The 26953-nt window shown below is 44.3% G+C and overlaps 1 protein-coding gene and 3 non-coding genes across 4 annotated transcripts; all 4 read left to right on the top strand.

The window, feature by feature from the left end:
• Positions 1-20143: 20143 nt before the first annotated feature.
• On the top strand, positions 20144-26061 carry RPL3 (ribosomal protein L3). The gene is made up of 10 exons (XM_044677950.1): positions 20144-20169; positions 21606-21798; positions 22360-22528; positions 23239-23374; positions 24213-24399; positions 24637-24797; positions 24971-25072; positions 25225-25320; positions 25696-25815; positions 25956-26061. Exons 1-10 carry the CDS (start codon positions 20167-20169, stop codon positions 25998-26000), a joined length of 1212 nt encoding a protein of 403 aa, XP_044533885.1. The 5' UTR covers positions 20144-20166; the 3' UTR covers positions 26001-26061.
• On the top strand, positions 20874-20940 carry LOC123250802. The gene has a single exon (XR_006506438.1). It is a non-coding gene; the product is annotated as a small nucleolar RNA SNORD43 (small nucleolar RNA).
• Positions 23181-23238, top strand: LOC123250826. Its single transcript, XR_006506458.1, has one exon. It is a non-coding gene; the product is annotated as a small nucleolar RNA U82P (small nucleolar RNA).
• Positions 24472-24564, top strand: LOC123250815. Its single transcript, XR_006506450.1, has one exon. It is a non-coding gene; the product is annotated as a small nucleolar RNA U83B (small nucleolar RNA).
• Positions 26062-26953: the final 892 nt, after the last annotated feature.

Raw genomic sequence — 26953 nt, forward strand, 5'->3', positions numbered from 1 at the left:
GCTCCCTCTCTCCCCAGTTTTCTTAACCCTAAGATCTTTTTTTAAAAATAAACCCTTAGTATCAATTCTATATCATAAGTTTAATAAGTACTAAGCAATTGTAGTTAAATGACCTGCCCATGGTCAGGCAACCAGAAAGTCTCTGGGGCCAGATTTGAAGCCAAGTCTTCTTTTTTTTTAAATTATTTAATTTAATTTTATTTTTCCATGGTTACATGATTCATCTTCTTTTCCTCTCTCCCCACCCCCCACCCCCATAGCTGATGCACAATTGCACTCGGTCCAAGTCTTCTTGACCCCAGGCCTGGCACTCTATCCACTGTGCCATCTAGCTGCCCCACTAAGATCTTTTTTGGTTGATCATACAATGCATGGGAGTGAAGAGTTCCTTATGTGAAGCTAATTAAGTACTTGACCTCTACTGCAGTCATCTTTATTTCAGTGAGAGAAAATCTGTAAAACCCTTTGCTCTATATAAATGCTAGTTATTAGTGAGTTTCCAGTTCCCGTCTTTGTTTTGCATATGTGGTCAATTCAAAGCTTCTTATGCTTTGAGATCCACTACTAGGTGAAGCACTTATAAATGTCCTCTGGATACCATGAAATCTTTGCTTAGCAGGGAGAGATACTGACTTTAGATAAGGTCCCTTTCTTGACCTCTTGGAGCTTACAGCCTATTGCAAGTAAATGCCAAGGAAAGGAGTGTCACCTTGAGTCTGTAGGCAGCTACAGAAGGATGAAGAGCAGCTGGAGTATTTCTGAGTGCTGTTGTTTAGTTGTTTCTAACTCTCCATGACCCTATTTGGAGGTTCTCTTGACAAAGGTCCTCGAGTGGTTTGTCATTTGCCTTTCCAGCTCATTTGACAGATGAGGAAAATAAGGCAAACAAGGTTAAATGGTTTGCCCAAGTCCCACAGCTAGTAAGTGACTGAGACCAGTTTTCAACTCAGGTCTTCCTGATTCCAGGTCCAGCGCTCCATCCACTGTGCCACCTCACTGTCCCCTTGCATAGGGAGGATTAATAAAGTTGGAGAAGGAAGAGAGTGGAGTTGGGAAGACCTGTCAGTAGGCTATCACAATAGCCTTTGTTATTTTAGCTTCATAGTAAATTCTACCATCTTGGCTTTCGTCTCTGAGGCAGGCAAAGTGAAGATCGGAATATTCCGAGTCCCTTTTCCCAGATGAGGAACTCAGGGTCCAAGGGTATATTAGGAGCTGGCAGCAGAGGCTGCCTGCTAGAATAAAAGCTCTCTCTCCTGGGAGAACCCAGGAGAGGCAACTGAAGGGGGAAATGGATGGGCTTCTCATTCCTTTCCAGTTGCTGAGATTCCCCCTACTTAGTGGGATTCTCTATTTAGTGAGATCCCCCCCCCAAGTCATATTAGAATGAGGTCCCAGATAAACCTAGGATGCTAGTCTATTTTTTCTTAAGGATAAAGACACTAACTAGCTGTGTGACCCAGAGTGAGTCACCTTATTTTGTTTGCCTGTGTTTCCTCATCTGTCAAATAAGCTAGAGAAGGAAATGGCAAACTTCTTAGGGATCTCTGCCAGGAAAAGCTCCAACGGGGTCAGGAAGAGTTGGGTGGGATGACTGAACAACAAAAAAGCCAAAACTCTTCTGAAGGGCCTACTATGTATCAGACACTAAGCTAAGAGCTGGATGGACCAAGAGAAGCCTCAAGGTTACATTCTTATGGGGGAATTCACCACACCTATGAAGTGGGAGGGAGAATCTAGATCTTGTACTCTCTAGCAGGGAAATAAAGTAATTGGGTAATACTGTGGGAAGTCACACCTATCAGAGCTCAGGTCCCAGAGATGGGGTACAGATGCCCAGTGGGCAGCAGGGTAGAGCTATGGCTCAACTAGGAAGGTTGGGGTGGTGGAAAGAAGAGTGGGCAGAGTCAGAAGATATCTACAAGCCCTGCTACTGCTATTTGGCACCTCTGTGACTCAGTTTCCTTATCAGTAAAACAAAAATGATTATACTGGTATTACTTCCTCACTCTGGTGTCCTGAGGAAAGCATGTATGATGCCAATGTGAACTCTCTGTATTCCAGTGGCCACTGGGTCGGGTTCTGACACAAACTTGTTGTGGCACATTCATCAAGTCAAGGGGGAAAAAACAAAAACAAACAAACAAAAAAACAAGTCAAGGGAAATTCTTGGGCACCTCCATTTTCCCATCCAAAAAATAAGGAATTGGAAGAGATCACAAGTTCCTTTTAACAGGGGCAATAATTAATGTCTAGGGGCATCTAGTTAAGAGAGATAAAGGACCAGACCTGGAAATAGGAGGTCCTGGATTCAAATATGACCCATGATATTCCCACCTGTGTGACTCAGGACAAGTCACTTAATCCCAATTGTCTAGCCGTTGCTACTCTTCTTTTTTAGAATAGATATTAATTTGGAACGTGAGGGTTTAAATATATATTTTGAGAATTATTTCAATAATAATAATCAGTTTCTGCTGTGATCTTCATACACTATCTTGCTGAGGTCACTTAACCCAAGTCCATTCCACTGAGCCTCCCTTCTGTCTCTTAGCCAGTACCATACTATTTTGATAACCATTGCTTTATAGTACAGTTTAAGATCTGGTGCTGCTAGGCCAACTTCCTTCATATTTTTAAAAATTATTTCACTTGATAATCTTGATCTTTTGTTCTTCCAAATGAACTTTGTTAAAAATTTTTCTAATTCAATAAAAAAGTTTCTCCATAGTTTCATAGGTATGGCACTGAATAAGCAAATTAATTTGGGTAGGATGGTCATTTTTATAATGTTAGCTCATCCTACCCATGAACAATTAATGTTTTTCCAATTGTTTAGATCAAGTTTTAACTGTATGGAAAGTGTTTTGTAGTTGTGTCTCCTGTAATTTTAAAGATATTTTATTGATACATTTAAAATTGTTATTCTGAAAAAGAGATCCATAGGGTTCATCAGACTACCAAAGGAGTACATGACCCCCCCCAAAAAAAAATTGAGCTTTAGATTCTAAATTGAGCTCAGATTCTAAGGAGAAAAAGGCAAAAGAAATATATAAATATAGATGAATGAGAAAAACCAACACAGGCAGGTTAAGTAACTTTATCTGGGTCCTACAGAAAGGCACTGTTGGAGCTGGGATTTGAACCCAGGTCTCCTTTCCAAGGCCCAAGCTTTCCCCTCTGTGCCTTGCTGCCTCTCTGAACCTATCCTGTCTTCCACTGCTTGAGGAACCGAGGAATCAGACCCAGTGGGTGGAGCACCAGATGGAATGAGGAAAAACTTGAATTCAAATCTTGCCTCAGACAACTCCTAGCTGTGGAACCCTTGTCAGGTCATGTTGCTGCTCTCTGTCTCAGTTTCCTCCTCTATAAAATGGGAGTAGTAGCAGTACTTAACTCCCCAAATGATTGTGAGGATCCAAATAAGCTTTTGGCAACCCTTAGCGTTTTATAATGTTTGCTATTAGTGAGTCGGATCCGAAGTCCCTACTCCTCCCAAAGTAGCCTTCTAAGCAATGATAGACTGTTTTCTGTGAAAGTTGGAGGGCCATTTATCCCTTGCACATCCCCTCTTCTGGACTTGCCTACATTGAAGTGTGGGGCCCAGGACTTGACAAAACCTCCAGTGTCCTGACACTTGCTTTTCAGCTATCTCGCTCTTCCTGGACTCAGCCTTGGGACAAGCTCCCCTTCACTCCCACGCTCCGAGGAGTCCCTGAGTCCTTGAAACATGGGATGATCCTGATATCGGGGAGCCTTGTGGTCAGGGATCGCCAAGGATCCTCTCGAGGCAGTCAGGCACCTCGGCTTGATTTAGGGAAAGGGCAGTGGCAGAAAGGCTCCAAGTTAAGAGCCCTTGGCTAGCTGTTGGTGCAGCATGGATGGCGCCATGATGCCAAGGTTTGTGAATCCTGTGCCTTCTCAGCCCTGTTGCCCAGAAGGGATGCCATGGCCACTGCTGACACCCTTCTCTAGGGAGAGTCCACGATGGGGCCCAGAACCCAAGCAATGAAGGATGGCAGGGACTAGAAGCAGCTTCCATGTCTGATAACCCGGTCACTCTACGTGTGATTTTGATGTTTAACCAGCTCATGCACCCAATTCTAGAGACACAATGGTGGAGAGGAATGAGCATCAGACTGGGAAGCCTATTTGAACCTCCTGCCTCTTCCTAGCTGTATGGCCCTAGGCAAGTAATTTCACTACCCAGAGCCTTGGTTTCCCCATCTGTCAAATGAGGAAAGCGATACTTATAATACCAAACCTCTGGAGAGGGTTGTGAGCCTCAGATATGACCACAAATGTCAACTCCTCTTAAGGTGCACTTATTGATGGATGTGAGTGATAATACACGTATAATCCAGTGGAATTGCTTGTCAATTCCTGGAGTGGGGAGGGAAGAAGGAAGTGAGCCATTTAGAATCATGTAATCATGGGGGGGAAAAATCAAAAAATAAAATTAAGGAAGCAGCTGGGTGGCTCAATGGATTGAGAGCCAAGCCTAGGAATGGAGGTCCTGGGTTCAAATCTGACCTCAGACACTTCCTAGCTGGGTGACCCTGGACAAGTCACTTAACCCCCATTGCCCAGCCCTTACTGCTCTTCTGCCTTGAAATCAATACACAGGATTGATTCTAAGACAGAAGGGCAGGGTTTAAAAAATAATAATGAAATTTAATTTAAAAAAGAGTAGCTCTTATTCTCATTGTGATAATTCATTAGTCTGAATTGTCATGACTCAGGAGGACCAACCCCTAGAGTGAATGCAATGATCCCTGGATGTTTAGAATTCTCCAGATGAAGAGATGTCTATGGAGAAGATGGATTTGAATGGCAATAAGATGGGAAAGACCACAGGGCACCTATAACCTGGAAAGAGCTGGCCAGCTAAGTCATGGGGCCCAAGTTTGATTCCCAGGTCCCCCACAAACTCATCCTGCTATTCATTCATTCATTCATTCACTTATCATTTATATATACATTTATTCATTCATCAATCCATCCATTCATTCATTCAGTTATGCATACATTCAACATGTATTAAGAGCCTACACAACATGATGAACACGGAAATGTGGGCATTGTATTATAACATATGTACAATCTATCTCATATTATCTGCTGTCTTGGGGAAAGGGGAAGGGTGGGAGAGAGCAAAATATCAGAAAATGATGATTAAAAATTGTACTGATGTGTAATCCGGAAAAAAAACAAACTTTTAAACCCTCACTATCTTAGAATCAATTCTGTGTATTGGTTGGTTCTAAGGCAGAAGAGAGGTAAGGGCTAGGCAGTGGAGGTTAAGTGACTTGACCAGGGTCACACAGCTAGGAAGTCTCTGAAGTCACATTTGAACCCAGAACCTCCTGTCTCTGGGCCTAACTCTCAATCCACTGAGCTACCCAGCTGCTCCCCCCCAAAAAACTTTTTTTTAAACCCTTACCTTCCGTCTTGGAGTCAATACTGTGTATAAGTTCTGAGGCAAAAGAGTGGTAAGGGTAGGCAATGGGGATCAAGTGACTTGCCCAGGGTCACACAGCTGGGAAGTGTCTGAGGCTGTATTTGAACCCAGGACCTCCCGTCTCTAGGCCTGGCTCTCAATCCACTGAGCTACCCAGCTGCCCCCCAAAAAAACATTTTTTAAAAGAATCTACATGGGGCTACTAGGTGGCTCAAAGAAGCCAGGTCTGAAGACAGACAAATCTGACCTCAGATATCTCCTCACTGTGTGACCCTGGGCAAGTCACTTAACCCCATTGTCTACATTTTACCACTCTTCTGCCTTAGCATTGATGTATAATATCAATTCTAAGACAGAAGGTAAGGGTTAAAAAAAAAAAAAAGAAAGATAAAAGAAAGTCTACAAAGGTAGAGCTGGGTGCTGGGAACTGAAGGAAGGGAATACAAATTTCAGACCACACCTTAAGCTTCTGCTCTTTTCGAGTCTCATAATAGCCTTGGGAGGGAGAGAGAACAAGCATCTTCAGAGCCATTTTCCAGATGAAGGCACTGACTATCATCAGGGTGATATGACTTACCTCAAGTCATAGGCTTATGGATCTAGTGTGGAAAGGGACCTCAGAAGACATCTAATCCAAGCCTGCCTCACACACACACACCCCTCATTTTACAGATGGAGAAACTGAAGGGAAAGTGGCGTGAAACAAAGATCACAGCCTCATAGATAGAGGGCTGGACGACCTTCAACAGTCTTTTCATTTTACAGATGAGGAAATCAAGTCATCCGAGGGAGGGGGATTATCTCGGTGAAGGTCATACAGGTGAACAGAGGCAGAGCTGGGATTCGGACCCAAGCCTCATGCCTCTAAAGGCTGTGCTGCGCCCCTTCCTGTGGCAGTCATTCATCTCGGTGGCACCCAGGCGTGGGTCTTCCTCTCCTCCCCCCCATGAGCCTCTCCCCAAGAAGCCTTCAGAGTCGGCTCTATCAGGGGACGAGTGACAAAGCCTGATCGACATCATCACGCTAGCTGCACTGGGAAGAGGCAAGGAAAGGGATGGCGAGTCTGAGAGGGAAGGTTACGTCCCACAGAGGGAATCGGGGCAAACCAGGGTAGGAATGGAGCAGAGAAGGACATTCAGGAGGCCACAAGGATGCTTTGAGCCGCCTCAGAAGGAGTCACTTTATTTTATGATTTGAATAAAGAGGGCTACCCCATAGATATAGAGTAGGATGACAAGGACGCAGGCGGTCTTCACTTGCAGAACCAGGGACTGCGCTGATGAGGAGAGGGTGGGCCTGCTTTGAAACCTGGTGTGGAGAGGCCCCAGGGAGCTGCCTGCCCAGCGGCAGTCCTGGCCTCCCTCTTCTGGGTTCCTTTGTAGCACCAGGAAGCTGAGGCTGACCGAGTCTGGGGAGAGCCAGCTGAGGGTGGAGGGGTCAGGCCCCGGGAAGCGCCGGCTCAGGGGGAGGCTGCCGCTGGCGAGGCCGGTGATGCAGGCCTCCAGGGAGGACCCGGCGGAGCGGCGGCCCCACCGGCGCCGGGTCCGGTCCAGGAGCCGCTGGCACCTGTCCCCGATGGCCACGACCCACTGAAAGAGCACGTCCCAGAACCCGTTTAGGCAGCTCAGCAGCAAGGTGGAAAAGAGGTGGCGGAGGACGCTGCTTAGGACCACTTCCCAGGCCTTGCCCTTTGCTCGGCAGAGCCTGACCAGGCCGCCGTAAGCCCTCTTGGCCCAAGAGCACAGGGCCGTGCCCGCCTGCCGGCTCAGGTCTCTCTGCAGGCTCCAGGCCCAGCCCCAGGCCCAGCGGAGGAAGACCCAGGAGAAGGTCAGGGACCAGGCCTTCATCTCGAGCCAGGGCTGCCGCGCGGCCTGGAACGCGGGCACCACCACCTCCCCGCAGAACTTCCGGGCCAAGATGAGAGTCAGCGCCCCTGCCGCCTGGAGACTGCCTCGCCCCAGAATGTAGAACCACACCACGGAGATGGACAGGGCGTGGGAAGCCAGGTCTGCCAGGGCCACGGACAGGCCCAGCAGAGGGGTGTAGAGCCTCACCCACAGGGCCCGGGACAGGCAGTAGACCAGGATAGCCAAGAAAGCGGGCAGCTGCCACGTGCTGAGGCCCAGGCTCCCTCGGGCATCTTGGCTGCTGGAGGGGGAGCCGGGGCGCCCGGCCTCCGTGCGCCCCACTCGTGGCTCTCTAGCAGGCTCCAGGCTGGGCTGTGGCCACCTACTCATGGCCCTCCCTCATCTGGCCAAGCAGCTCACCAAATCAGAGATTTCCCAATCCTTGCTGACAGCACAAGAGTCCTGGGAATGATGTCACCCTGAGCGAGGAGGCATTATTACCCAGAGTGGGAGTGTCCACCAGATGCCTGTCTCCTGTGAGGCGCCCGCGTGGGCCACCCTTCGCAGCGATAAGCTATGTCACCTTGGGCAAGGCCCCAGAGCACATCTGGGATTCCACATCTCTTGTGGAAGCCTAGAGCTCTGAGGCGGGGAGATTCTTTTTTTTTCCCCACATATTTCATTTCATTTTATTTTTTATTTTGAATATTTTCCCATAGTTACATATTTCATGTTCTTTCCCTCTCTCCCAACTCCTCCCCTCCCCGTAGCCAATGCACAATTCCACTGGGTTGTTAGTTTCCATATATTTTATTTGATTTTTTCCATAGTATTCATTTTTGTAAGGGAATAATTTTATAAAACCCAAACCCCAAAACATGAACCCACATAAACAAGTGCTAAGTCACCTGCTCCCATTTGCAATGGGACTCCAACAGTTCTTTCTCTGGAGGGGGATAGAGAGTATTCTTTGTCAAGTGCCTCAGAATTGTCCTGGATGAAGTCTGTTTTGATTGGGTCATTCCACAATAGTGCTATTACTGTGAACGACGTTTCCTCGGCTCTGCCCGTTTCAGTCGGGAAGAAGGATTCTTAAGCCGGGGTCTATGACCTGGTTTGTTTGCTTGAGTGTTTTGTATGTCAACATAATTGGTGATTTCTGTGGATTTTATTGGATACGTTTAAAAACATGGTTTTAAGAAGGGCTCCAGCAATTTCACCAGATTCCCCAGAATACTGAAAAGGTCAGGACCAGATCAGTTCAGATGAAGGCCTTCATTGTGGTACAACATATAAAAAAATAATATTCTATTGCTTCTCAGCTCTGGAAGGGGGGAGGGAAAGAACATGAGTCATGGAACCATGGAAAAATATCATTTTTTAATTAATTAATTGAAAAGAAAAGAAATTATATTCTAGGGGGTAGCTAAGTAGTTCAGAGGATTGAGAGCCAGGCCTAAAGACAGGAGGTCCCAGGTTCAAATTTGACCTCCAATGCTTCCTAGCTGTGTGATCCTAGGCAAGTCACTTAACCCCCATTGCCTAGCCTTTATGGCTCTTTTACCTTGGAACCAATGCATAATACTAATTGTAAGACATAAAGTAAGGGTTAAAAAAAGAAAGAAAGAAAGACTATTCTGACCATGCTCCCATCTATAGTTCTTAGTCTCACTTGAATCAAAGCCATAATCAGGCTTCCCATCAGGGTCTGTTTTGTTTAAGGTGATCAGACTAAGGTGATCAGACCAAGGCAATGTCTTCTTATTGAATCCAATCAAGAAAGGTAGCTTTTAGGTAGAGAGAGAAAGAGAGAGAATTTGAAACTGAAAAGGAAAATAATATAAAAATAATATGAAAAAAGAAAGAGAAAGAAATAGAGAAAGAAAAATGTGTTTGGGGGAAATATTTCTCCCAGCTATCATCTATGAATGAAGTATTTAAATGTGTCAACCTATACAAACTGTTGTCAGACCAACTAGGCCAGTGATGGGCAAACTACAGCCCGAGGCCCAAATGTGGCCCACTGAAATGTTCTATCTGGCCCCATGACATTATTCCTAATCTGAGGAATACAAGGAGTAGTACAATGAAACTTGGAAAGAGTTGCCTTAGAAACAGACTGACAGATGAGCATTTTCTTTCCTTTGGTCCCCTCTTTAAGAAGTTTGCCCATCACCGAAGTAGGGGATCAGTAAGTAAAGTGAGAAGGCTATTAGGTGGTACAGTGGAGAGAATACTGGGTTTGGAATCAGGAAGTCTCACATTCCTGAATTCAAGTCTGACCTCAGACACTTCCTTGAGGAGTGACCCTGGGCAAGTCACTTCATCCTGTTTGCCTCACTTGCCTTATCTGTAAATTGAACTGGAGATGGAAATGGCAAACCATTCCTGTATCTCTTCTAAGAAAATCCCAAATGAGGTCTTGAAGAGTCAGTCTTGATTTAAACAACTGACCAACAATAAATAGAGGCATCTATTTAGGGTCAAGCAATGGCAATTCAGGAAAGCACATGGCCTTTAAAAGCAGGGAGGCAGGGGCCAGAGAGGAGAAAGGAGATTATTATAGAAAACCGCTGTGGGAAACCAAAGGGATGGGGGGAGTGTTAGCTGAGACACAGAGAAGAGTCCATCTGTAGGAAAGGAATATTGCAGAGGTGTCCTTGTAATTATCTCTGGCCAGAAATAGGGGTGGTTAGAAACTGCTGAGGTATGTGAAGGTCTTCTTGGGGGGAGTTAGAAACTGCTGGTCAGGGGCAACTGGGTGGTTCAGTGGACTGAGAGCCTGTCTAGAGACAGGAGGTCCTAGGCTGAAATCTGACCTCGGTCACTTCCAAGCTGTGTGACCCTGGGTAAGTCACTCACCCCTATTGCCTAGCCCTTACCACTCTTCTGCCTTGGAGCCAATACACAGCATTGATTCATTTCAAGATGGAAGGGAAGGGTTTAAAGAAATAAAGAAGCTGCAAGTCAAGGCAGAAATTCCCAGGGCTTGGCAGGGTTAGAAACTGCTTTCAGAATAGGATAGGGGCCTAGAGATTGGGGGATGGGGGTAGACAAGTGCTCACTGTGTGCCAAGGACCATGTAAAGCTCTGGGGAGACAAACAGAGAGAGTCCGTGGTCTCTGGGAGCCCCTGTTTTATTTGGGGGAGGAGGGGACGTCACACTGAGGAGGTTTCAGCTGCAAGTCCGATGGCACAGGCCTGCGATCCTTGGGGAGCAGCAGCAGAGCAGGTGGTGAAGCCTCCCCCTCCCATTGACCATTTCCATGAATAAGGCCCTGGCAGTGTCCAGTGAGGAGCCATTATCAGATGGCATTCAGGTCTTGGTGAGGGAGGGCATTGGGACGTCTCCTGTAGAAGCTCTGTCTGCGGATGTCCTCTCTGTACATGGAGATGCTCCTCTGGGGGATGGCAAGGGTTGGGGATGGGGTCTCCACTATTCCCAGGCTATTGGCCAAACTTTAATATAAGCATTATTCTGTTAGAGCCAATCCCACGCTCTGGTGCTATTGTCTCCATTTCTGCTCTGCTTTGCTGGGGACTTGTTTCTTAATTACTTTTTTTTTGGTATTTTTTAAATTTATGGATTTAGAATATTTTCCCACAGTTGTATGATTCACATTCTCTCCCTTCCCTCTTCCTTCCCCAATCCCAGAGCTGACAGGCAATTCCACTGGGTTACACAGGTAATATCACTCAGGCCCTATTTCCATATTATTCATTTTCATCATAAATTGATCTTTTAAAACCAAAACCCCCAAATATATACCCATAGAACACATGATAAGTCCTATGTTTTTCTTCTGCATTTCTATCCCCACAGTTCTGGATGTGGATAGCATTCTTTCTCATAAGTTCCTCAGGACGGTCCTAGAACATTGCATTGCTATTAGTAGCAAAATCTATTACATTTGATCATTCCACAATGTTCTCCTGGTTCTGCTCATTTCACTCTGTATCAGGTCATATTGTAAAAAGTAATTTGGGAAATGTATCAAAACTACATTTCCCGTGATCCAACATGGTCCAACTGGTTTCCGTTTCCGACGTCTTGGACGCAGGGGAGCGCTTAAATCTCGTGGGTTAGGAGGGAGTGGTCTCTTCTTTGGCGAGTAGGGCTTGGCTAGGAGGCAGTATGGAGGCGGCAGTTTTGAATGCTTACAAGCGCGTGGTCTAATGATTTTATCTATCAACATGGCTTTAATTAAAATACTAATTTATATATTTATAGCAGCCTTTATCATTTTTAATATTTATAATTTGGCGACCACGAAGGTCGAAATTCGAACTCTCAATTTTCTAGATAGCCTAAGAGGAAAAAGCCATGCGGCTCTGGGACCCAGAGTCTCAGAAGCGAATCTTCCAGATAGCCTAACGATAGCCATGCCTGCTTTTTGGCCATCTGGCTCAGCTCTTTTGAGCACTTTTTTAAAAAAGGAAAGTGACTTTCCTTGCCATGCTTTTGCTAAATGCAAGAGCACGTTTTTGCCTCCAGTGGGACTCAGCCGGCCAGTCCAGCCCAAGCCACCTTGGGAGGGAGGTCAGGCCAGCCGATTCGGGCTTTTGGCTTTAAACTAAAATGCCGGAGCCCAGCCAATGTGCTGCTACTGCTGCTGCCAGCGTTCCAGTCCCTGTGATCCCCGATGCTGCTGCTGCTGATCCTGACCACTTCCAGCCTTCAACCCCGAGCTCCAGAACCTGAGATTTCCGGGAAGGAACCCAGACCTGCCGCCTTTGCTGAGATCGAGACCTCCAGAGACTGCTTCAGCTCTGACGCAAACCATTTGGGTATATTCCCCTTTCTCCCTATTTCTAGCCTTCCACGTGTTTCTCTAAAGACCTAATTAGGCAACAACCCACACAGACTCTACACGTGGGTAGTTTTCCTGAGCTTTTCTCCACTAACCCCGAGCCATGTGGACGACACCACGTGGACCTATTGGCCGAATGGCCTATTGAGACTTGCTTGTGATTAAAAAACTGAACTTAGGGGAAGCCTATTCACCCCATACCTGCTCAGAACTTTGAACTGATAGCAAAGACTGGTGATTAAAAAAAAAAAAAAAAAAACCCTTAAACTCAGCAGAACTCAATCAAAAGAACCTTAAATTGAAACCAGGGGTGAACTTTTAAAACCTCGGAACTGAATGAGCTTTATTTCTGTTTTAAAAAGACTGTATCTTACTGTATTTTGCTAATTAGTGTTTTGTTAATTAATCCTGCTTATTTCGTTGATTTTCCTATTGCACTGAATCATTTTACGCTAATGAAGTTTCTGCTTATGATGTTATTATATTTCCTAATTTACTTAAAGCTTACTGTATCAAAAACAATGCGGTTATATGTATCACCTATGAACATCTTATAGAGCACATGTCTTTAAAATTTATTCTGTCTTGGTAATTGCAAAAGAACCTTGAAAGTTTTCCATGCTTTGAATATTACCTTGTAATTTTACAAGAGATATTTTTTAACTTTTACTTTAAATCCTTAAGAATTGTTGTCTTAAAGGATAAAGCTTTTATATATTTTATTATAAGAGATATTATTGCCTTGAATGGGTAGAAGCATTCCTATCCAGGATTTTTTTTAAAACAGGAAGCCAAGGAGCTCCTGTATATTCTTATCTGAGGATGATTATACCAGAAGGTTTCTTTTTTAAATATCACATTTTTCTATGGAAGCAATAACAGCATTTGCCAAGGGTTAAAGTTGTAACAAGTATATGATTTTAAACATCACTGTTTATTGTTTTAAAATGTGCTATTGGAAATAATGGTACTCTATCTGAATGTGCATTGTGAATCTGCTATTTTGTAAAACCCACTTTCTCTCACAGAAAACCTCATTTTGGGGTAACAACCCTTCTAGTTCTAAGCTATATATATATTTTTGATTTTTAAAACATTTTTCTAATGAGCAATTGATTTTCCTTTTTTCTCATCTTGTACTGAAAGTACATATATAATCATTATTTATCCTTTTTCTGATTCTACAGCAAATACCTGAGCCTATAGGACTGTGATTTAAATGCCTCTTTGATTCCAGAAGGGAATATGAAAGCCATTAATAGTGCTAAAGAAAGCACATGGTCAGAGACTTGACTGACCAAGATCTGCATAATAGCAGTTCTATGCCAATACATTAGGGCTTGAAATTGGGTTTGAGTCCTGGAGTCCCAGTCTTTTCTAAAACTTTAGAGGACGTGGGTCCCCTCGACTTAGATTCCTAGAAAGCACCTAAGATTGGTTATTTATTTGGCTCACTTCCCTAAAAAGCTGATGATAAGTCAGATCAGAGAGAGACATTTCCTTTAGTCCTGGCCTGGATGGGTAATTGCACACTGCGGAATTCACTTTAATTAGACCTTCATTCAAAGGTCTAAGTTTATTTTCCCTAGATTTTTGCACATTTTACATTTACAAGTTAATGTTTTCTTCTTTTTTCTTGAATTTTATTCTTTGTATTTTGCCATCCTTAGCTGACCTGAGATACCCTTTTTTTTTTTAGAAAAAAGGTGTGTTTAAGAATTACCTCACGGGGATATCTGTTCAGTTTTTTAAAATTCGATAATGTAAAAATATATGTATACTTATTTAACTCTTTTAGGAGTAATTTCACGGGGAATTATATAAAATCTTAGAAGAAAATGTATGTTTTGTAATCTATAATGTAAAGTTTAAATTCTTTTGAGAATAATTTCAGGATAAGGATCTTGCCATCTCCCCAAAATCCAGACAACGAACTTGTTTTGGTGAAGACACCATGAAGATGTCTGAAAAGCCTTCACTGTACCATGAAGACCAAACTTTGAACTTTGGGGTGCAGTTGATTGAACTATGGGGAGTTGAAATTGAGTTGTATGTATTGTTTTAAATTGTACACTGTTGTGCCAGTGGGGGACAGCCCCCCAAATTGGTTTTTTGTCAATGCGTCTAATTTTAACCATTTGTTCATCTATTTCTTTTATCCCCAAAATTCCTGAAAAATTTAGAAGTTGTCTATTTTTACAGGTCCAGCGAAGAAAAAAGGACTAACCTTTTTTTTTGCCGGACCTCACGGGGAATTGTAAAAAGTAATTTGGGAAATGTATCAAAACTACATTTCCCGTGATCCAACATGGTCCAACTGGTTTCCGTTTCCGACGTCTTGGACGCAGGGGAGTGCTTAAATCTCGTGGGTTAGGAGGGAGTGGTCTCTTCTTTGGCGAGTAGGGCTTGGCTAGGAGGCAGTATGGAGGCGGCAGTTTTGAATGCTTACAAGCGCGTGGTCTAATGATTTTATCTATCAACATGGCTTTAATTAAAATACTAATTTATATATTTATAGCAGCCTTTATCATTTTTCATATTTATAATTTGGAAATACTCCAATTCATTATTCCTTATAGCATAATAGTATTCCATCACATTCATATTCCACAATTTGTTCAGCCATTCCCCAATTGATGGACACCCCCTCATTTCCTAATTTTTTGCCACCACAAAAAGTACAGCTATAAATATTTTTGTACATTTTTTTTATCTCTTTGGGGTGCAAACCCAGTAGTGGTATCTTGATTACTTTAAAATGTAGGTGGTGAGGGCTTGAGCCAGATAAAATTCCAATTCACAGGAGAGGGACCTGCGCCCAACCGGATCTCTCTCTAAGGAGAAATGCTTACATGTTAAGAAATTGTCTCTGACAGATTTGAGATGAACACAGAGGGTAGTATTTTCTCTCTTGTGTCTTTTTTAAAATATATTCTTACTTCCATCTTAGAGTCCATACTATGCTTTGGTTCTAAGGCAGAAAAGCAGTAAAGGTTAAGCAATGAGAAAAGGGACTTGCCCAGGGTCACACAGCTCCTGTTGCCCTTATAACTCAGAAGTCCTACTATGCTTTCACTCTCTGAATCAGGAAGGGCAGGTTGTGGGGAGAGAGAGAGAGAGAGAGAGAGAGAGAGACAGACAGACAGACAGACAGACAGACAGACAGACAGACAGACACAGAGAGAGAGAGAGACAGACAGAGAGAGAGACAGAGAGAGACAGACAGAGAGAGAGAGACAGAGAGAGAGAGAGAGACAGAGAGAGACAGAGAGAGACAGAGAGACAGAGAGAGAGGCAGAGAGAGAGGCAGAGAGAGAGACAGAGAGAGAGACAGAGAGAGAGAGACAGAGAGAGACAGAGAGAGAGGCAGAGAGAGAGAGAGACAGAGACAGAGAGAGAGACAGAGAGAGAGACAGAGAGAGAGAGAGAGAGAAAGTATAAATAAGGAGGTTCATTAGGAGGTTTCTTCAGAGCCAAAGGATTAGATTCATTTAGCCTCACATTCACCCTGAGAGGTGAGCAGACAAAATGGAAGCTCCGTGACTCCCAATGCTCACCACAGCATGGGCAGAAGAAGTAGATAGACTGGTCTCTCAGGTTCCTCTTAACTATGAGATCATGGGACAGATAAATTCAAGTGCACAGACTGCCTCTGCTGACTTGGAGGTGATATGGTCATAGGGAAAGTACAGAGCTGGAAATCTGGGCCTATCTGCTGCCCTTGCCAATCACATAGTCACATCTTCTGAGACTCAGTTTCTTCATCTTAGTAAAATGGAGACAAGGTGGCACAGTGCATCCAACACTAGGCATAGCATCAGGGATGACCTGAGATCAAATCCAGCTTCAAACACTAACAGTGTAACACTGGGCAACTCCCTTATTAACCCTGTTTGCCTCAGTTTTCTCATTTATAAAATGAGCTAGAGAAGAAAATGGCAAACCCCTCCAGCATCTTTGTTGAGAAAACTCCAAATGGGATTAGTAAGAATCTGACTGAAAAACAACTTAACAGCAACAAAAAAATGGATATAGCTATACTTCAAAGAGAATCCTTAACCTTTTTTTTTTCTTTCTGTCATGGACCACCTTGGCAGTCTAGTGAAGCCTATGGGCTTCATGTTTTTAGATTAATAGAATAAAGCACATATTATAAAGAAAGGAAATCAAAGTCTAGTGAAAATAAAGATAATATTTCTTTCCAATTCAAGGCCATAGGCACCTTGGGAAGAGGGTTAAGAACCCCAAACTCTACTTGTTATCATTGGATTATGAAAAAATTATCATATATATAACAAAGGCCTGTCCCCCAGATGAAGAATAGGGGTGTCATTTTGTAATTTGGAAAGAGGAAGAAACGGCAGCTAAGTGGCCCAGTGGATTGAGTACCAAGTCTGGGGGTTGGGAAGTCTTGGGTTCAAGTTACTTAATCCCCACTACCTAGTCCTGGCCTTTCTGTCTTCTAGTTGTTACTAAGACAGAAAGAAAGAGGGAAGGAAGGAAGGAAGGAAGGAAGGAAGGAAGGAAGGAAGGAAGGAAGGATATTTCTAGCCTCTTCTGTCTCCATCCTTTTCCAAGATCAACTTTAATTCCTATCAGGAGGGGAAGCTAGAAGTTTGGGTTGAAGGACATTCTGCTATTCTCAGAGAGAAGGGCACTGGGTTAGAATTCTCTCTTATCTGCTCCCTTAAATACTTTCAGTCTAGGTGATGTGGTTTTCAGGCCCAAGACTAAACCTCTGTTTGCTTCACTTTCCTCATCAGTCACATTGGAATATACACAGGATTGACAAGATGTAAAGGAGGGTTGATAAGAATAATACACTGTCACCCTCCAGAAGGCTAGACCAGATGCCCTAAAGGCCCATCTCCAGATCTTCCTATGGAATTGGAATGGCTCTAATTTCTCATGACCCCTTCTGTGGCACACAGAATCTCAGTACCTACTATTGGGGCTCCTTGCTTACTCAGACAGCAAAAAGCAGTGATGAGACTAGGAATGTTCAGATGAGGTCCTAACAATTTCCAGATACTTGGAAATTGCCTTCCACCATCTCTCTCTACTCCTAGTGCTTTCCAACAGAGAGTACCTCCAATTTACCTTGGGGGCAATTGTATGTCTATAACTGTTTGTCTCCCTTACTAGAAGGGAAGCTCCTTGAAAACAAGACCAATTGTATTTTGGCGTTTTTACTTAGCCCAGTGTCTGGCATACAGTAGGTACTTAATAAATGCTTGAATAGCAGCTCTGACTTTGACAAGTCACTGAACTGCTCTTAGCCTCAGTTTCTTCACTTCATCAAATGGAGCTCAGTCAACATTTATTAGGCACCTAATATATACCAGACCCCAGGTAAGAACAGTAGTGCCATATGAATTTTGGGACAGAACACACAAAATTTCAAACTATTGCCCAACTATTTCAAACTATTTTTTATGTCAGAATCAGAGCCAAGACTTTCCTTTAAATCAGTTAGTTTATCTTGGTATAGGATGTGAGATGTTGATCTCCCTCTTACAAGGCCCAATCTCTCCCATATTATTTTCCAATTTTCCCAGCAGTTTTTGTCAAATAGTGGGTTTTTGTCCCAAAAGCTGGGCTCTTTAGGTTTATCAAAAACTGTCTTGCCAATGTTGTTTACCCCTAGTCTATTCCACTGATCCTCCTTTCTGTCTCTTCGCCAGTACCATATTATTTTGATGACTACTGCTTTATAGTACAGTTTAAGATCTGGTACTGCTAGGCCACCTTCCTTCATATTTTTTCCATTATTCCCCTTGATATTCTTGGTCTTTTGTTCTTCCAAATGAACTTTGCTATAGTTTTTTCTAATTCAGTAAAAAAGTTTTTTGGTAGTTTGATAGATATAGCACTAAATGAATTAATTAATTTGGGTAGAATGGTCATTTTTATTATGTTAGCTCATCCTACCCATGAGCAATCAATGTTTTTCCAATTGTTTAGATCTAGTTTTAATTGGGTGGAAAGGGTTTCGTAGTTGTGTTCGTATAATTCCTGTGTTTGTCTTGGCAGATAGATTCCTAAATATTTTATATTGTCAAGGGTGATTTTAAATGGAATTTCTCTTTCTAACTCTTCTTGCTGTGATATGTTGGAAATATATAGAAATGCTGATGATTTATGTGCATTTATTTTGTATCGTACAACTTTGCTAAATGGGTGAGTGACTTGAATATAAAGAAGGAAACTATAGGCAAATTGGGTGAGCACGGAATAGTATGCTTGTCAGATCTATGGGAAGGGAAAGATTTTAAAACCAAGCAAGAGTTAGAAAAAATCACAAAATGTAAAATAAATAATTTTGACTACATTAAACTAAAAAGGTTTTGTACAGACAAAACCAATGCTACCAAAATTAGAAGGAAAACAACAAATTGGGAAAAAATCTTTATAACAAAAAACTCAGATAAAGGTCTAATCACTCAAATATACAAGGAACTAAATCAATTGTACAAAAAAATCAAGCCATCTCCCAATCGATAAATAAATAAGTTAGTTGATCAATAAATATTACTTAAGTACTTACTGGGTATCATAAAGCACCATGTTAAGCAACACGGATACAAAACGAGGAAAAAGACAGCCCCTGCCCTCAAGGATCTTAGTCTAATGGGGCAAACAGATAAACACAGGAAGAATGGGGAAATTATTATGAGGCAAGTCACCACAAATAAAAGGGGTTGGATGGGGCAGCTGGGTGGCTCAATGGATTGAGTGCCAGGCCTTCCAGAGGAGTGGTTCTGGGCTGAAATCTAGCCTCCTAACACTTACTGGTTGAATGATCCTGGGCAAGTCACCTAACCCCCAATGCCTAGCCCTTTACTGTTCTTCTGCCTTGGAACTGATACACAGTATTGATTCTAAGAAGGAAGGTAAGGGTTAAAAAAAAAAAAGGCGGGGTGGGGATGGAAGGGTTGGAGAAGGCTTAAATGCTGGGTGCATGTGATATGACTGTTTTCTTCATGCCTGGCAGCCATCACAGCATGTAGAAAGGGGCAATTGCATCCAATTTTTCTGGTTGTGTGCGGTCTCCTAACTGCGAGGGTAGCTAATCCTGCAGCGACCACCTGGGGTAACGAANTGCGGTCTCCTAACTGCGAGGGTAGCTAATCCTGCAGCGACCACCTGGGGTAACGAAGGAGAGAAAGGACAAGGAAAACAATGGACACTATATGGAGTGCATAGTGACCATCTTTATTAGGCAAGCCAGAGTATATAAAGGCAAAAACCACAAGCTGAGATATGCGGGATAGCTCAGTGAAAAACAATTCCCAGAAACTGGTTTCTAGCAAAACATCAAAGTTCACTTCCTGGAACCTGCTTATCCTGTACTTGTTGTTTTGTTCCTTACCAAGGGGCCCTGTTCAGGGGTGCTCTGTCAGCAGATTAAGACCTTGCATGTAGGGAGGGGGAAGAGGAGGCAGAGCCATCACTGCAGTTGTGCCCCCCTGTTTTTTGGCACCTAGTCTGTGGAGTACGTAAAGGGGGCTGATCACAATGCATCCTATCTTTCTGTTTCAGGACAGCTTCATTAAAAGCTCTCCCAAATCTTTCTGTTAGACGCTAGACCCTCCCTGGACTAGTCCTTCAGCTTTTGAAATAAAGCTTTCCTTTGATCCTCAAAAAGGGCGTCTGATTCATGTTCCAACTGACACGGGCCAAAGCTCTTCATATATACAGTAGATGCTGCTGTAATAAGCGTTTGTTTGCAGCATTGAAAATAAAGAGTTTGGTCCACGCCATCTCACCCCAAAACGCGCAAAACCAAATTTGGCCAGCGCAGGTTTTCGTAGACTTTTCTCCTTTGGGTCACGCTTTTCTTCCGCAGCCTCAACCCTTCCGTCTTTCCGGCGTGCTTTCGCACGTGACGTCACGCTTCAAGCCAGAGAGAGCATGCGCTAGGGCATGCGTGGCCCGCGGGAGCGCGCGCTCGCACACCGGAAGGGGTGGGGCCTCGAGAGGCCTTTTATACAGCGGGCCCTTTTTTGGCCGCTCTCTTCCAGCTCGCCTCGGAGGCGTTAGCATCATGGTGAGTTCTGTTTCGGCAGCATTTCCTGGGGCATGGAGGGGAAGGGAGAATGTTTCATCTACCTTCATCACAGGCATCCTGGCTCAGTCAGTGTCTGGGCCCAGCCGGCGGGGAGCGGAGGTCCCGTAGCCCCTTACGCCAGCGTCTTTTCTAGGCTCGCTCTCCATCTACTATACCATGGTGGCTTTCCCCGTACCTCTGCTGGCCTAGGCCGCTGGACTGCCCCAGAGCGCATGCGCCGCCGCAGAGCCTGTGGGAATGAGGCGCCTCCGCAGCCGGTTGGCCCTCGTGGGCTCCAACGGGCCTATTTTTCAGCATTTAAGTGAGGGTTTTCAAAGGAGGGAGCAAATGTTAGATTTCGGGGCGTGAGGGTAGGTTTGGGGGCACGTCTAGGCCTAGCCCGCCTCAGTGGAGGCAGAGTCGAGAGTCGCATCTGAGGCCCTCAGGAAATAGAACTCTTGCTTATTGTTTTTGGCTGTGTTCTCTTGTTTTCCTCGTTCCTGTAAGGAATAAAAAAACCAACCCTTTAAGAGCATGGGGTGACCTGAAGCACAGCTTCAGGGCCCATCTATCCTGTTTTGTCGTGGGGGGTGGTGGATTCGGGATTCGTAATAATTAGGCTTTTAATAAGCTGAAAGGAACGCCACTGAGAATCCCTATTTGCCAGATTTCTGCCTTGGTCCCTGTTAACTAGAAAAGTTGGCTACATGTGATGAAATCTATGACGGGCGGACAGAGAAAACACGTGCTGAACGTCATGTTCTGATGGTAGCCCTGTTGGATTAAATGGCGGCCTGTAGGGAAATGGGTAAAAAACGGCACAGCCCCCAAGGCTTTCTCCCTGAAGTATCTTAACTTGTTCCTTGACCTGCCTATGGATTGTATCATCCATAACACCTTGGAGAGCAAATACTATGTGCTCTACGCTGCAGGAACCCTCTTGGAAATCACTTTGATCTTTGACTAAAATGGAAAAACTTTGGATTAAGGACAAACTGGAAGTTTGTGCTTGGAGACTCATTCCCCAAAATCATGGGCCTGGCGTTTTAACTTAGAACTAAAGTGAGGGGAGTGGGTTAAGCTTTTCTGATCACTATATCTGAGCAGGTGATAGGTTCCCTTTTCCAGATGTGCTCTTGTGCTCCCTGTTTCTCTACTCCTCTGGGCAAGGAATTATGTGCTTTTTCTCCTTTAAGAAAAGTATCCTTTGGCCTTTAAAAGCCTTTCCATATGCACTCTCCCTTAAAATGTCTTTATTTAACGTCAGCAACATTTGCTAGAATCTGACTGTAAAGAATCTGTCCCATACATTAGTGCTTGTCTTAAGTCTATTAGCTAAGGCCAAATCTTAGTTTAACTGTCTCCCTCCCCGTGGTGTTCTGCTGAAGGACGGAGGTTCACTTCACGTTCTTATTTTATTGCCACTTTTCTTGCAGTCTCACCGGAAGTTCTCTGCTCCCAGGCATGGGTCTCTGGGCTTCTTGCCTCGAAAGCGAAGCAGCAGGCACCGGGGAAAGGTGAAGAGCTTCCCTAAAGATGATCCCAGCAAGCCTATCCACCTGACAGCCTTTCTGGGCTATAAGGCAGGCATGACCCACATAGTTCGAGAGGTGGACAGACCTGGCTCAAGTACGTAAATGAAGTAGATGCATATAATTTATTTCTGCCCTGGCCCTCAAGTATCAGGGGATTTTTATTTCACACTAACTTGAAATAGGTCCTCAGATTACACATGTTAGGAGGGTTTATCTGTAGGAAAAATGGAACAACACAGGATCCAAGTGTGTTGAGCAATGAAACATTACAAAGGAAGAGTCATTTGTTAGTAACTGATGTCAGTGATTAGACAAAGAAATGGGTCCCTCAAGTATAAATAAAATGAAAGGGAACAAAATCATAGAACCCTGGCTTGACTACTTTTTGGGGATTTGTCTGACCTGGTATTTATGATTCCAGTTGGAATGTTGGAAGGAGCCTCCTTGCCCCCCAAAAATTGTTGGGACACTTAGCTTTGAACTTTAACACTAGCACTAGTTTTAGTTAAACTGAGGCTGAGTTGTGATTGGGTTTTTGTCATATGAAGCACATTCCTCTGGGCTCAAAAGTTAAAGATGGTTATAAGGCATATGAAACTCATGCCGCAACAGTTCAAACTTTTTCTCAAATGTCTTTGCACTCTGCCTTTTCCAGAGGTGAACAAGAAGGAAGTTGTTGAGGCTGTCACCATCGTAGAGACACCCCCCATGGTCATTGTGGGTATTGTAGGCTACGTACAAACCCCCAGAGGCCTCCGTAGCTTCAAGACCATCTTTGCTGAGCACATCAGTGATGAGTGTAAGAGACGATTCTATAAGAACTGGTAAGTGAAGGCACCAATTGATTTCTCTTTAAAGAGGGCCCCCTTGCTTCTGAGAAGGGTTGGTAACTTTCCCTTTGGGATCAGAAATCCTTACAGATAGTATCAGGTCCATAAGGAGATCCCTTTAAAGAGGGACATACTAACTGGATGGGGGCAGGTAGCAAGTTCTGGTTGGTTAACTGTAATGAATGAGCTAACCTAGGAGTTTATAATTACTATATTTATAATTTATAATTCTTCTGTTGGTAGTGGCCAGGCTTCCCCCACCTTGGGGCTGGGGCTAGGAAGTGCACTAATTTAATGGTCATTTCCCCTCCTCGGGCCAATAATTGTCTACTCCCAAAGACCCAGAAATGACTGATTTCCTAATATTCAGGCCATTTATTACTGGGGAAGGGAATCAAACTGCTTGTTGGGGAGGGCCTTTGGATGGGGCCTGGTGTGTTTCAAGTCAGTGAGCACTGGATGTATCATGTGCCTCTGACATGAGCAACTACAGGCATTTAACTTGGATCAACTTGTGGCAGCTCCGCTCGGCTCTGCCGATGAGCTCTGGGCTCCTCTTGTTGGTGGAAAAAGATCCTTGGAAGCCAGCAATGAGCCACAGCCAGGGAGGGCATAGCTCCCTCCGCTCACTCCACTCTCCTGAGTAGAGCTGATGAAGGGCTGCCCCCCACTCCCTCTCCCCAACTGCTGCTCTGCTTCTGAAGGCATAAGTCCAAGAAGAAGGCTTTCACCAAGTACTGCAAGAAATGGCAGGATGATGATGGCAAGAAGCAACTGGAGAAAGACTTCAATAGCATGAAGAAATACTGCCAGGTCATCCGAGTCATTGCTCACACCCAGGTGAGTGGTGGGTTGGGACTCTACCTCTTAGAGGAACAAGCTATGGCCCAGAAATCCTCATCAATGCCCACCAGCCCATCCCTCCCTTGGAGTGTCTGCTAATCCTTTACCTGGGCTTCCAAGGAATGGGTATCCTTGGCCAGCAGAGGGTGCTGCAACCCAGGTTCCTAGCTATGAGTATTTCAAACATGATGGCATTTCCTTCCCTCTACCATCTGATGTATCAAAGATTCTGTGTGCTATTTAGTGTTTTTAGGTCTTGAAGATGCAACTCAGTAGTTATAGCCACAGGAATAAATCTGGGTCTAGAAGAGTTTTGGGTTCTTTGCAGTACCAACAATCTGAGGCTGGGGCCAAATATGAGGAGCAAAGTGGAACTGGATAAACTGAAGGTGTTTGTAGTAGTGGCCTGATTTTGGTCATAAAACTTAAGAATCTGGTAACTAATTACAGGACTCCCAGAGAATCAAAAACCACACTCCCAGTATCCTATAGTTGGTTAGTGAAAGGTCCTTTGAGGCCCAGGCTTCATGATTTTATACTTGTAATTGGGAGTCAGTTGCTAAGCATTTGGGCAGTATGTGCTGTGCCAGGCCTTTTGGGTATGGAGGAGGCTACCTTAGAGCTTGTCATTGTAACAGAAAGTACTTAAACACTTTTGTCTCCTGTGGGGGCTTTGGGAGGGAAGGCTCTCGAACTTAAAATATTTTGTATTTCAGAATCAAGTTTCCTTTCTAGTTTGTACTTTTTTTTTGAGAGTCTTCCATTTTGATTTTGAGCCAAGGTTGAGCTTACATGGTTGGCCACATTGTAAAAATGGAATTCCTCTCCCCTGCAGATGCGCTTGCTCCCTTTGAGACAAAAGAAGTCTCACCTGATGGAGATCCAGGTGAACGGTGGCAGTGTATCTGAGAAACTGGACTGGGCCCGTGAAAAGCTGGAACAGCAGGTGCCTGTGTCCACCGTATTTGGACAAGATGAGATGATTGATGTCATTGGTGTGACCAAGGGCAAGGGTTACAAAGGTGAGCTATTCTCCAGACCTGCAGGAGGTGGAGTTGGGGACAAGGCTTTCTGTCTGCTCCTGGGCCACCCGCCTCGTTCAGTGATGAAGTCATGGAATAAGCGCTGGGCACAGCGCCCGAGCCTGATGAGGAGATATTCCTTGCTGCCTTCCTTCTGAGAACAGCCCTATTGTCATTTGGGGTTGGGGATGGGGCAGGGAAAGAGTATGATACTACCAGGATCCTTTTTTTTTGTAGGTGTCACCAGCCGCTGGCATACAAAGAAGCTGCCCCGAAAGACTCACAGAGGCCTGCGTAAAGTGGCCTGTATTGGAGCTTGGCATCCTGCCCGTGTTGCCTTCTCTGTGGCTCGAGCCGGTCAGAAGGGCTACCATCACCGCACTGAGATCAACAAAAAGGTGAGGCCTTGGTGTGTGCCATCAGGGAGCTTTGTGTTCAGCAGCATGTTTTCCCCAGGCTTGACTGGTGACCTCAGCCAGCTTTCCCTGCTCTGCACTAGCATGAACCCTAACCCTGGTGCTGTGGCATATCCTCTCCCCATTTACTGATGTCCCCTGTACCTTGTTTACAGATCTATAAGATTGGTCAGGGCTACCAGATCAAGGATGGCAAGCTGATAAAAAACAACGCATCAACTGATTATGACCTGTCTGACAAGAGCATCAACCCTCTGGTAAGTTGAGATATGACCTGACCCAGAGCTAGAATGGGGATGGGGGTATGGGTGGCTTCCTGGCCTACTACAAATGACAATGTTTAGGGCCTCAGGAAAGGAAGAGAGAATTCTCCAGCCTTGAGCTCATCTCACTAGCTGTTTCTTTCCAGGGAGGCTTTGTCCACTATGGTGAAGTGACCAATGACTTTATCATGCTCAAAGGTTGTGTTGTTGGGACCAAGAAGCGTGTCCTCACCCTGAGAAAGGTGAGCATTTTGGGTTTCCTATTATGTGGGGGGATAATTCCTAGAGGACAACTAACTGAAGCATCTTTCCCTTGGACCTGAAATGAACAAGATGACCAACCCTTAACAGTAGAATGGAGAAGGGAACATATATTAAGGTCCTTTTGGGTATCAGGCACTATGCTAGGCTTCCAGTAATAATCCTGCAATGCAGCTGCTCTTAACTTACTATCTTCATTTTGCAAGTGAGTAATGAAATTGCCCATGGGTCAAGCAGCTTAAAAATGTCTGGGATCTAACTCCAAACTGCTTTAGTGGGTCCATTTGTGAGTTAGCTTCTGGTGTTTTTTAATGGCTTAAAATGCAAGATGTTGAAAACTATCTTTTGCTCTATAGTCTCTGCTGGTACAGACCAAGCGTCGTGCCCTGGAGAAGATTGACTTGAAGTTTATTGATACCACCTCCAAATTTGGCCATGGTCGCTTCCAGACCGTGGAGGAGAAGAAAGCTTTCATGGTGAGTCCTATTCCACCCCTGTGCTATGCCAGTGTCATCTGGCTCTTTTCAAGGACCCAAGGGTGCTGGTATCTCTTGAGTAGTTTGATTTGGATTCTGGCAAAATTGGGTGCTAACTGAAAATGGTGCTTTCCTTACAGGGACCACTCAAAAAGGACCGTGTGGCTAAGGAAGAAGCTGCGTAATGTTTCCAGACTAATACAGAGCTGGTGGATTTTCAATAAATTGAAATTATTTTCCAATCTATGACTTGTTTGGAATGGGGTTAAATGTCTAGGCCTCAGGCTGGAGTCTAGGTAGTGGGAAGTCAGAACCAGTATAATTTTTTTTACCTAACATGAAGTTGGAAGGTCAATGAAGACTAAATCACAAAGGTTTCACCCCTTAATCTGATATAAGTAGGTCAGCTTTTTAAAAGGCTTAGATTAAATTGGATGTGGCTGGTTCTATTGGAGAAAGCCTCAGCTCATGCATCAGACTTTTGAAAATGTTCGGTATTTTTACAGCTTTCCAGTTACTAATGCTTAGGATTAAAAAAAACAGGGCAAAGCAACTCATTTGAGAGCAGATCACTGGGGAACAATCCAGAGGGATGATCACCCAGCTTTGGGGGGGGGGTGTACAATCCCAGTACATAAGCAGATTCTTATTTGCCCCTGGGGGAAAAAAGTTCTAGGATGAGAAGTTTGGGCCATGAGTATTAAAAATGAGACCACTTGAGGGAGTATGTCAAAAAGAGGATGAGAAGCTGATTTGGGATCTTAAAACTGGCTCTGGGATTCAGAATTGGCTTTGACACCTTCCCAGAAGCCCCACCTGTATGAGGCTTCAACTCTTTGGTGTGTCAGGTGGCTAGAGCAGAATTCCTCAGCAGCTTGAAGACCCAACAGGCTTGGTACACTTTTGTTCAGGACTTGGAATCTGGCCTTCACTGCCAGCTTGGTGACCTAGATGACTCATTTGGCTTTAAGTTTCCTCATCTTTAAGTGTCTGTGCTAGGCTACTGAAAATGACAACTCCCTGAGGCCCCAACACTACCTGCCTTTCCAGGGATTAGTCCATTTATTTAGACCCAATAGAGACTCCCAAGACCAATGCTTGGCTCATCCTGACAGAATTTCCCAAGTGGCATCCAGCC

This window comes from Gracilinanus agilis, chromosome 5, assembly GCF_016433145.1.
Source record: "Gracilinanus agilis isolate LMUSP501 chromosome 5, AgileGrace, whole genome shotgun sequence".
Classification (NCBI taxonomy): domain Eukaryota; kingdom Metazoa; phylum Chordata; class Mammalia; order Didelphimorphia; family Didelphidae; genus Gracilinanus; species Gracilinanus agilis.